The 12,530-nt window shown below is 38.5% G+C and overlaps 1 protein-coding gene and 1 non-coding gene across 2 annotated transcripts; both read right to left on the minus strand.

Moving 5' to 3' along the window:
* Positions 1-475: 475 nt before the first annotated feature.
* On the minus strand, positions 476-582 carry LOC122066399. The gene has a single exon (XR_006136348.1). It is a non-coding gene; the product is annotated as a small nucleolar RNA R71 (small nucleolar RNA).
* A 10,938-nt stretch (positions 583-11,520) lies between these two features.
* On the minus strand, positions 11,521-12,495 carry LOC122066398 (polygalacturonase-1 non-catalytic subunit beta-like; the record flags this gene model as incomplete). Its single annotated transcript, XM_042630205.1, has 1 exon — positions 11,521-12,495. A coding segment is annotated over one exon (975 nt), but the record flags the coding sequence as incomplete, so codon positions are not given.
* Positions 12,496-12,530: the final 35 nt, after the last annotated feature.

The following is a 12,530-nucleotide window of genomic DNA, read 5'->3' on the forward strand; positions in this document are numbered from 1 at the left end:
GTGGGTACGTAATACTAAGAATCGATTAGAAAGAAGCGATCTAACAAGTAGTGACCCTATACATTTGCTCTCTTTAAAACCTTTCAATATGGGAGACCAATATCAAAACACTTCACCTAAATCTCTAAAAGGTAGGTTCTACCTTGCTAGAATAACCCAATCTTCCTGCATAGTTCTACCATAAGTCCAGGGTAATAATTTTGAACTCAAATATCAATACATCACTATGTTGCCCCACTTCCATGGGTTGACCTCTGAGGATGCATACCTATTTCTAAGGGAATTTGAAGAGGTATGTGTTCTAATCAAGATCTAACAACTTTCTAATGATGTTCTTAAGCTTAGGTTTATCACTTTTGTATTAAAAGACCAAACTAAGAAGTGGTTGCATGGGTTACCCACAAATTTCATAACCTCATAGAAACAGTTCACAGTTGTCTTCCTTAGGAAAATTTTCCCAACTCACAAGACCAATAAGCTTAGAAGTGATATCCTTCAGTTTAGGCAAAAGCCTAATGAGTCCTTTTTCAAACTTATAGAGAGATTCAAGGATCTACTCCAAGAATGCCCTCACCATGGCCTAGACTTATGGCATTTATGTCAAATAATTTATGTGGGTATTGATAGTTGCTTTCCCTATGTTCGACCTGTAGCTACACTGATCGGTACGCTTGTGGTTACATTTTAAAATCTCAAACAAGTTTTTGGCACATTTGCACTGTCTTCGCTTTTAATTCTTTCCATGCATTGAGGACATTGCATGACTTAAGTGTGGGGGGGGGAAACCAGTTTTTGCTTCTTTTAATAATGCGAAAGTGAACCGATTAATGGTTGTGATCTAATTCTAATTACTATCCTAAACATATGTATCTAAAATAATGTCCTAACCATTCGTCATCTAAGAATTTAAATACACAAGCCACACAATTAAAATTAAATAAATAAATAGATGAAAATAAACACCCCACGTAATTAAAAAGTAATGAAGGAAAAAATACTGAAATAAAAATAAAGTAAAAGAAAGGGGGTAAAGCTAGAGAGAGACTCACAAATAGGTTCCTCTACTTAGCCCGAGGGATGCATCATAATATGAACATCCCTACTTGACCAGAGAGTCATTCTTACAAGGGTTACTCTACTTGGCTTTAGAGAAAGGGAGACAATTAAAATAAAAATAATAAAATGATGGTTCTATGACTAAGAGGGGCAAAGCCAACACATACACTAGCCATGAACTTTGGGGGAAAGGGATAGCAATAATATAACAACTAAAATTAAAATCCTAAATTAAGAAAGAAAGGGTAGTTAGAAGATGGAATGAGAGGGGGGGGAGAGAAGACTACTGAAGAAGCCTACTTACTTGAACTTCAATCCTTGAACTGAAAACTTGATCGATTTGAGATACTACCAGTACTAAAAATCAGATATGGAATAAATCAAATCTGTAATGTCTAGTATTAGCAAAAACAAATCTGAACAAAAAAAATTGAACTTGAAAGACATGCTTCATAGCTTGTTCTTGTCGTTCTTTTTTTTTTCTTCTTCTTTCCTATTTTTTCTCTTTATTTTTTTTCTCTCTTCTTCTTCAAATTTACATACAACCATCTTGGCTGGCCTCCTTTAAGTGATGAGTAGGAGAGAAAAAATCTTCTAAAAAAAACCTCAACAAAATGGCAGCTAAGAGGTTCAAACTTGAGACCTCCTAATAAGCAAGGGATTTTGCACACCACAACTCACCAACTACACTAGGTAGTTGTTACCAAAAATGAATCTTCAATCACTTAAGGATGTGGTCTATCGATCCTTGTTGGCATTTAAAATATTCCTTATACCCTTAGGACAACTGCAGATAGGCTGGTTCTGCATCTCGGTTCAGTTCTAATCCATTATTCTTTTTCTGGCCCAAAAAGAATAATCACTTGTACGGTTGACCAAACGAATGTATACTTGCAATTGAACACATCCATCTTGCTCAGAATTTTATCATCTTAGCAACCATGAAAAGAAATAGGACCTCTTTATGTGTAAAATCGGAGATATAGCGCCCGATAGTCCTTAAGGCCTTGAGAATATAAAACCTACAAAAAGAGAGTAAAACTCAAGGCAGCTCCATTCTAAATATGTAAAATGCATGTTTTACTATAATAGATTTCACACATGAATGTGCTCATCAATGTATCACGGGATGAAGAACGCGTTTCCTACCTGGGGTATACACGCACTGTGGTTGTGAGTAGCACGTAGCCTATGACTTAGTAATGTTGCCTAGGTGGATAGGCCTAAAATGAATCTCATGCATGTAGTATCATTTGAAATGCAATTGCTTATATGAGTCTTTCTTTCCATATACTGAGCTAGTGAGTTCACCCCTCGTGTATACACATTTTTAGATGATTTTACAGGTTTTTCAGTAGAGGAACAGGTACCGGGATCCACTATCGAATCTCCAGTGGGAGATTGGTGGGTCTAGGATGGATTTGGGCATGGTGTCGGGTGCCTTTGTGAGGGCTGCGTTGTGGCAAAACATTAGCTATTCCAACACAACTCTTCTTTTTTATTCTTTTGATGCATTCTCCTTTTTGTGCTCTAGATATTTAAATTGTTATTTCTTGTGTAAATATCATGCCTACGGGCCCACATGTAAATATACTATGTATAACAATTGAGGTATCAAGAGTAATTGGGGAATTCAGAGTTAAATATATATGAAAAGTCTTCTGCTGATTTAATTAATTATGTTTCTGAATTATTGTGGCATGCTATGTTGTAGTTACTGTATCAGATGATCATGGCGGTTTTGGGTTACTCGGAGGGAACCCAGTCACTAGTTTGGGTCTATGAGAACGGGGTGTGACATTACTAGCTCCACCCTGCCTACCAGGGATAATAAATTTCCCTTCCAACTAGACAGTTTGGTATATATGAGTATTGGAGTTGGTTATGCGTCTATTAGTATTGGTGTATGTGTGTGTTGATGTTGAGGAATGAGATGCAGGGTAGCCAAAGGTTGGGTTACAGCACTGTATGCCCACAATCTGTGTGAATATAGTTGTGTTACGATGTGTCATTCATATTAGATTGCATCAAGCTAGGAGAATAACCCTGGTAATACTACCCTTGCCAAATGGGGGTTACATATTGACTAATTCTATTGTCCGATGGACTAAGGATAGGGGAATTTCTAATGACTGAGGTCGTTGGATGCCAACGTCATGATAAACCATCACCAAATGTTGGATACTGGTGTTGTGGTACATATAGGAGATTATCAATAGGGGCTTACCGGATACCGAAGTAGCCATGTAGGGGCCAGTGAGCTCCTAACTCGTAACTAGCTTGTACCCTTGGGGACTGGTAACATGCGTTCATGACTGGGGATAATACCTATGTTGTAGTAGCACTAAAACCCACTATTGACTTAGAATCTGCTGAAGGCTTGTGTGATAATGAACCGGATCATGACAATTGGGTTCATCTAATTGCACTCATATTGGTGTGGTTGAACATTGATATATTGGTGTTTGCTTGTGTGTCCACCCCTCACTGGGCTTCATGGAAGTTCACCCCATTTGTTGCACTCTTTTTATATATTGATCCAAGGAACCATCCTGAGATTGTGGTCGAGGAGCCGGCCCTCTATGGAGATGATCTTTGGATTGAGGAGTTGGCTATGCATGAGATTGACTGCATGTGTGATGACTGTGCCTTTGGGGCACCTTGAGGATGATAGTATTCATCTTCCCTTTTGATTCTCTTATGTGCCTATCTGATGTGGCCTTATGGGCATTATTGTAATTATATTCTAATTGGAGTAAACCTTCTTTTGTGTAGTCATGGTAATATCATTAAAATCCACCAACTGTATTCGCTTACTGATCATTATGATGTAATGTGGATTTAGAATCATTTCATAATTTTTTTTCCCTAAAGTACTACATCGGAGATCTTGGATTGATTGCAGACATGGTTGTGCCCCAGTCACCAACCTTGAGGTAAGTGGAGGCAGGGTGTGACAGATCTAGACCGATCCGATCCAATTCAAAGCGGTATTGTATTAGTAACGATGGATACCACTACTAATATCGATAACTAAATCCATGCTTCTAAATGATAATACTACATTTAAATTTCCATTAATAATCTCAGTCACTCATACAATTGTTTTTCACGAGATTAGCAAAACCCGAATGTTTCTGGCTCAAACTAGAACCTAGCGGTTTTTTGGACTGGCACAAACAACCCTTACAGCACTCTCACATGATAAGAAGTATAAGCTCAAAAACCGAATAGCAATTAAGGTTCCCGTCAATGAATATCCTGGTAGCTAGATATACAAAGTAGAAGCTGAATGAGTGTTTCTCGAAATTGGGAAATAATGACTATAAAGTAGATGTGCAAGGTACAAGCTGAAAAAAAAATATTTAAACGAATAAACGACATTGTGAAAACATAACTTTTTCTAGTGAGCTGAGAAAGAAAAATTGGCAACCCATTGACCATATCAAAACCCTATCGTTGCTTTGCAACCTATCAACACTATCTGCTCTGGCACTCATCTTTGTGCTCACCTCCTCCACTCCTGACCAATCTCTGTTCTCCACCTTATCTCTCCTCTCCCTTGTTGACCTCTCATGCGGTTCTAGATTGGGGTGGCTTCGGGCTTCCACAACTAGGTGTTGAGGCAGCCACCCCCCAATGGGGCCATTGCATAGGAAACCCCCTTGGTCCATTATCTCTGATTGCTCCTGCAGAAATGGCAAACTACAACACCATCGATCTTCCCAACCCTCCCTCTCTCTCTCTCTCTCTCTCTCTCTCTCTCTCTCTCTCTCTCTCTATCCTCTCTAGTGACCCAGTGCACCTAGCACACATTAGACCACTGACAATACCTGTGTTGGATAAGCTAGAGGGGGTGACTAGGTTATCACTAGTGGATTTACAATTTTTTTTTCCTTTTAAGTCTTAGAGGTGATTATACATAAAATACGCAATTCAAAAGATAAACACAATTACAAGAAACACAGAGATTTATAGTGGTTCGACTCAATTAAAGTCTAGTCCACTCCTCACAAGAGCACTTTGAGAGTTATCCAGTAGTTATTCCTTTTCAGTACAGTAGGTGGGGAGGAATCACCTTTATAAAATCTTTTAAGGATAAGAGGATTCGTACAATCTTGTTATATGATGAGACGGTCCTTTAGAATTTCTTTCAAGGATGAGAAGGTCCTTACAATCTCTTTCAAAGATGAGTGGGTCCTTACAAGCCTAAGTGCAGTTTAACACCGGTGAAAATAACAAGCTAACACCTAGAGTTAAACCAAATATTGGGCAAAGCAAACTTTCAATGAAATAGAAAGGTTGGATGTTACCTCGTGTGATGCGTGTATCATATACAATGAATAGAATGAATGCATCTTGTTGTCTTCTCAATGCTTGTAATAGAATACCAAATAATGGAGAGAGTTGATTTCTTCTTTGAAGATATGCTCAAATAGCAAGACTAGAATTCAAATATTTAACTTTCTTTTCTTCACTCTAATGTCCAATTAATACACTTGAATGAGTAGTATTGAATATTGTTATGTTGGGGGGGGGGGGGGATTTCTTTCACGTAAGAGAAAGAGGAGACTATGAGAGATAAGAACAAAAAGAGAGAGAGGGGAGACAAGGAAAGGGACATGAGGGGAGGAGAGTAAGAGAGAAAGAGTAAGAGTGAAGAAGGAGAGAATATCGGAGCCGAAGAAGGGTAAATATGGGGTTGAGAGAGGATCTTCAAGAGAGTTGAGTGTAGAAAGAAAGGGTTCTTGGAGTGAGGATTGTGGAGAAGGGATGAGTGAAGCAAGAAAGCGAGGGCTGGTTCTCGCAAACAAGAAGAAGAATTGAGATATTAATGGGGTTTAATCTGAAGGGAAGAGGTGCAAGGAGGGCTGTAAATATGAGAGAGAGAGAGAGAGAGAGAGAGAGAGAATCTCATAAGGTAAGCAAGGGGTTTAGAAAATCCCGTGTTTTGAGTTTATTTATTTAGCTTCCATTTCCTAAAATGTCATGGTTGAAATGGGAAGGAGGATTATGAGGAAGTGGAGTTATTGTCCAGCCGAGTGACCAACTTCTTCCCTCCCCTTATACATGTGTATGTTCTTGGGTGGCCTATGTGGCTGCCCATGTGGCTAATTTGCCACTGTTTTAGTAAATCAAAGGGGCTGACTAAATCCACCACCCAAAAGAGATGGTAACTAAAACAGAGAAGAAAAAAAAGAGAGTAAGATAAAGAGATAAAGAGTTGGGGGCGGATCTAAAGTGTCGTTGCTGCTGTGCCACAGCTACAGTAACAACAACCGTTTTCCTCCTTCCCTGATTAGTTTGTGTGTGCTTATTTGCTAATATAATAATGTTGAAATAAGGAAATAAACAACATTATAGTCAAGACTATGGCATTGATATTGCCACAATGTATAATTAGATGGAGTCAATATATATTATATCATTATGTTATTTATGTTGCATCATAGTGGAGACAATAGCAATATTAAATTAGATAATGGTTTGATGTTCCTAAACCGTGCATGTTGTGAGTAAGGTGTGTGTGCTGATTTTAGGAATAAAGGAAAAAAAGGAAGAAAATGGGGGAAAGAAAATGAAAGCTTATTAGCTATGTAGATATGAGTTGGATGTTCAAAATGGACCCTACTAAAATCCCACCAAGACTAATGATATGGATTGACCATATACATTTGAGAACGTAATGGGCTAATGGGCTAGTGGGCTATAGTCTGTTAAGTTATTGCCATGAACCATAATGGAACTTTAAATAGCCAATGAGACAAATGAGGTATTGATTTAAGAAGTTATTAGAATTATTATATGAGCACCTGGAGTGACTTCACAGGATGTAAGATAGCAAGGTGCAAGTTAGTTTTGATGCCCAAATATCTATGTAATTGGTTGAGAAATTAATGTATAATAAAGTTGGTAAATATTTACCATATGGATGAGAGTTGCTTAGTACTGGTAGGACCAACTATGTTAGATTAAGGTCGTTCCAGTGAAATATTTTGGCATCTTTCCTATTAAACTTAGATCACTAGATAGAGAGATTTAATGACATGTACTAGTATTATGTAGGAACTTGCAGTCCAAGTGGTTTGAAAGTATTGAAAATTATGTATATACATTTATAGTGGAGATACACCGGTGACAGATATTCTATCATATCAGCCAAGTAATCATTGATGTGAACATTTTGTCAGTATTGTATGATTATTATTGGCTCTAAGATCATAAGTTTTTAAACGCATTTAGATATTTATTTTCATGATTTATTATAAACGTAAGGCATGATAGACAGCTGGGGTTGCCTATTCAAAACATGCCCGCCAATCTTGTTTTAGAAGTATTCTGGTGCAAGCCTCCAGCAATTTGGGTTAAGCTCAATTTTGATGGCAGTTCGTTGGAAAACCCGGGCAGAGCAGGTGCTGGTGGCATTTTCAGAGACTGGATGGGAAGAGTGCTAGGGTCCTATAAAATTTATATGGGTGTCACAGGGGTCTTTCAAGCAGAGATGGAAGGCCTCATGCGTGTTAGAGACTTGGGATTCCAATGCCTATGGGTTGAGTCAGACTCTACTGTGGTGGTGATGTTGATTCAACAACAAAAGGTTCCTTGGTTCGTAGCTCAGCGATGGGCTTTCCTCAAATCTTACTTAAGACGGTATCAGCTGGAAGCTTACCCATAACTTCAGAGTGGCAAATACCATTGCAGATTACTTAGCTAGAGATGCGGCAAAGACGGGTGTCTCTGAGGCTAATATTTTATTTCCAAACCATGTAGCGAAGCTCCTTAGCAGAGACTCTAATGGCAGACCCAACTATAGGTTTTACTAGTTCCTCTTCTCCTTCTCCTTGCTAATGGCAATGCCGAAGGTGGGGGTTGGGAGAGAGTGTTCTCACCATCTCGGGTGTTCGATGTACTTTATTCTCTTTTTCTATATTTTTGAATAAATCTCATTTAGCAAAAAAAAGCACGATAGACATATGAATGATATAAAGGAAGAAGTTAAAGAAATGAAAGAAATATTCAAAGTAAAGAGTGAGGAAGGGATCATTCCCGGCACTTCGATGACTGGACAAGGAGGGGGTCGATTCTCCCTGGCACTTTGAGCTCCTGCTGACCGGACAGGTGGAAATCAATCCTCCCCCACGTCCTAGCAACCGAACAGGGTGGGGACTCACGACTCAAGAAAGCTAAGAAAAGAACTAAGGAAAAAAGAAACTAAAGAAGTAAATGACAAAAGAATCTAACATAGAAGTGAAAAAGAAAATAAAGTTAAAGAATATTATATATGTATGGATATATACTCAGAAGGAACAAGTATGTTTAATACAGATGGATTGTTTTAAGAAAAGTCTAGCTCCAGTGTGTTTTCCGGGAAAGCATGTTTTTTTATGATTGAATTTTTCTAACTGGGCTAGTTGAATTCATCCCATGATATACAACATTTTACCAGTGTGCGGATTGTATCAGGACATGTAAAGGGAAGGATGTGGTTACTTCAGATGATGGAGATAGAGATGTTTCCTTTAATTTATAGCTTGATATACTTTGTGATGTGTCCATGAAGAGATTATGCTTTAATGGTTGTAGCAAGGATAATAGTGTATTTCAGATAATGCTTAGATGTTTGATTTCAATTACAGACTCAAGAACTGATTTAACAGATGGATATTACTTTGTGTAATTAAAAAATTAAGAATTTAAGAATATGCTCAGGTACAGATACAGATTTAGAGCTGAACTTATATAGATAGTTATCTTAAGAAATGACTGACTGTAACACCCTGAATTTGGAAGTAGCTGAGTATCATAGTGCTTGAACCTAGTTGACATTAAAGGTTTGGGCTGCTGGTGATTCAAAAATAGGGTCACCAGCAGGCTACCCAACTAAAAACTGGCGAGCCGGTAGGACCTATAAAACGCCTAAGAGTAAGAAAAATTTTAGAATTTTTGCTGTGGGGCCTACATTCCTACACCTCAGACTATCATATCTACTTCAATTGTAGGGGTCCACACACTGACTCTATACCACCTTATTGACTCAGTTAGAGGTGGGACTCACATAAAGTTATTGAGGTTTAACCTCATCAGGTTAATCACAGGGTCACAGTCAAACAAGCACTAAGGATTGTGGCTATACATAGTAAAACCACTCCCCTTTCCTCCTATTCAGCCCTACAAAATCATGGGTAGAGAAGGAGGAAGGGAGAAGAAGAAGAAGAAGAAAGGACGAAGAAAGGAAGAAGGAAGGGAGAGGTGTTGTGCTGCTGCTGCGGCTGTTCCTGCAACTATTGATGGAGCTATTGTTGCTGCTCTTAAGATGCTCCCAGATAGAACCCTAGGCTGCCAATACTGTTGGCTCTGCTATGGAGTGCATGGGAGCTGAATAGCTGCACTAGGATAGCCCCTGTTGTATCTACCACACCTAGGCTCTGTGAAAGAGGTAAGATTCCTCACCAACCATGTGAATTTGTTGTAGTATAATTCGGTTGGTAGTATAGAGATAGTGTGGAATGAATTAGAAGAGGGGAATTTGCTTTAGAGACATAATTTAGCTTCCTATAGTTGAAGTCCCAATTTTGGGACCCGAATTGGGACTCAATTGATTACCAACTTGTCCCAGTGAATCCTAGACCAAGGGGCTTTGCCAGTTGGGCAAAATAGGTTGTAATTGGAAGTGGGATAATACCATATATATTTCCAATTTTATCCAGGAAATGGCAGAAATTTTAATGGGGTACCCAGACAGGAAAATTCGGAAATTGAGACCAAATTGACCTAAAATTGACCCTGTGCCCAATGAATGAACCTGAATTGGAACTAGACAAGAGTTCCAATAATCTTAATAGATCCAATTAAAGGTAAATGAGTGATGAATTATGTGGGAAGAACCTCTGTCTGCTCAATTGGATAGAAATCCCAGTTAATTCCCAGAAATCCCAATTAGGACCAAATGAATTAAATTAGCGTTTAGGAGAATTGGGCTGAAATCAACCAATCCGACACCTCACCCACATTATACATCATATAGGATAGTTGTGGAATAAAAACTGAGGCCTGAAACCCGGGATTGGTCCTGGCAGAATCTGAGTGCAGGTAGAATAGGATCTGGTTTCTTGCAGACCATCACCGGTGGGTGGTCAATGGCTAGCCGATGGCCACAGACCATACCTGCCGGTGGAGGTCGAAAATGCTGTGAACCCCTGGTGCTGTTGTGTGGTTTCTGTTGCCTCGGGCATGCGTAATAGACGCTTGACAGAGTTGAAAAGAAAACTTCCATTTACTGTTCAACCTTCAAATTTTTAAAGGATAATATTGTCATTTAGATCCATCGGTGTTTTAAAAATCAGATCGGAGCAATTAGGATTGCTTGGATCAAATTGGTACTGATCGAAATCGATCTCAATCCTTCACTAATCTGATACCAATCCATGGATGAGTTATAAAAGTAAAATAGTCCAAAACACTATTAAAAAGAAAACAAAACAAAACAAAACAAAACAAAACAAGAAGAACAAAAGAAAGAGGTAAATAGGTCGGAGGCAATCCAATCCTGACCGATCCGAAGACGATCCCAAGTTTTAAAACCTTGGTATTCGGCTAGCCTCACTTTCTCATGCAATTTTCAGCTCTCCTTTAAACAATTTTCAAACTACTAATAAAACATAAGGAAAAGTCAGATTATTAGTTTTGCTTTATTGGTACAAGCGTCCAACATAGTTGAATTAATGTTCCGCATGGAATTTTCACCCAAACAGAAAAAAATTGTTCCATATGGAATTGTGATGTAATTACAACGATTGAATAATGGAGTACAGTTTGGATCGGTCACTTATCAATCTTACACTCTTCGTATAAGAAAGCCCTTGCCTAATGGATTCATAATCACTTGCCTAATGATTCCATAATTACTTCTTGGATCAGAATCCGGTTGTCATGTGCTTCTTGTCACAAATCGTCTAAAGAAATCAGACAGAAATTGACACGACTTGTCAATGCGAATCTAAAGAGTTGCCTCTTCAAGTCATAGATCTGCTGGGGATTCAAATCCTTCTATTATTTCCTGCTTGATTCGGCTCTAAAAGAGCGTCAATCTTAGGCCTTGACGCGTTCCTAACTGTCTTGGCATACGAGCGCTTGGGAGCAAGAGGATCCTTAGAACCCTCATTAATAGTTTCCTACTCCTAAACCACCGGTCAACGATCCATAGCTGTTTCATCCCTAGCATCTTCATCCTCCTCATAACGAACACTATGCTCACCCTAATTGCCAGACATCACTCGCTCTTAATATGTCTAGCTAAAATCTTTATGTGATAAACATTTTTATTGAAGAACAATGTTACATTGAAATTTGAAAGACATAATAAGAAAGCGAAAAATAGATCATTATTTATCCCTCAAATAGCATAAGCACTAACATGTGACACAAATCAGAGAATTGGAAAATGTTCAAATATTCAAATACTGCTCAAACTAGAGTCTTTGTCCATACTACTCCATTCTTGTTTATCCAATGACAGACTTCAATTAGGCCTGGGCCAATACCCAATAGCTTAAAAGCAAGATGGTTTGGATTCCAAGTTGATGTGTCATAGTGGCATGCCATGATTGCATGATTCACCTTCTTATGAGCATGTATATCAACTGCATATATTTTCACTTTTCGTAAAATGTGGCAAAAATAGACTTGAAATAGGAATGGCTGACTATGACATATGACTGGTGGTTCAGAGAGGTTTCCATATATTAGTTTCACAACTCCAATTGTGACATTCTCATAAGATCCTTCAACATTCTCAGTACTCCATATGCTTACATGGTGCCCTAATTTCTCAACAACAAAATCAATGAGATCCTCAACAGAAGTAGCACAGGTGCACTGCTCACATCTTATGGAGCTTTCCTCACATATCTTGAGGGTATCTTGAATATATTTATCTAGATTTGAATCATCCACCACACCAAACATACTCTTTAATTCCTCAATCCGTGCAAAGGAAAATGGGATTTTTGATGCCAAAGGGCGCGGCAAGAATGAATTATATGACATTGGGTCCCTTAAATCAGGGATAGGCATAAAACTTCCCTCTTTCACCGCCGACTCCCTAAAAAATAGCAATCCCCCTTCGTTGGCAATCGACAAGGGTGTTCCCTTTGGGAGGCCTTCATATGTCTTTTTGAGGTCATGCAACGGGATGATTGCTGGCAACGTTGTGTCGTACATGGTCTTCTTCATCAATTCATTTGTAGAACAAGCAATATTAGCCTGCTTACAGAATGAATGTAGGTGGGAAGTCAATTCATTTTTCTCCATAAGTTTCATAAACACTGTCAACTGATCAAGGCTTAATGGAGAAGCCTTTGCAATAAACCAATTTGGAGGATTTGGAAGACCAATATGATCTTCCCAATATTGTGAGAAGGCATTTTCAGCTTGAGAATCCTGCAATTTGATGAAAAAAAATAATGTTCAAATAA

This window comes from Macadamia integrifolia, unplaced genomic scaffold (assembly GCF_013358625.1).
Source record: "Macadamia integrifolia cultivar HAES 741 unplaced genomic scaffold, SCU_Mint_v3 scaffold2373, whole genome shotgun sequence".
Taxonomy (NCBI): domain Eukaryota; kingdom Viridiplantae; phylum Streptophyta; class Magnoliopsida; order Proteales; family Proteaceae; genus Macadamia; species Macadamia integrifolia.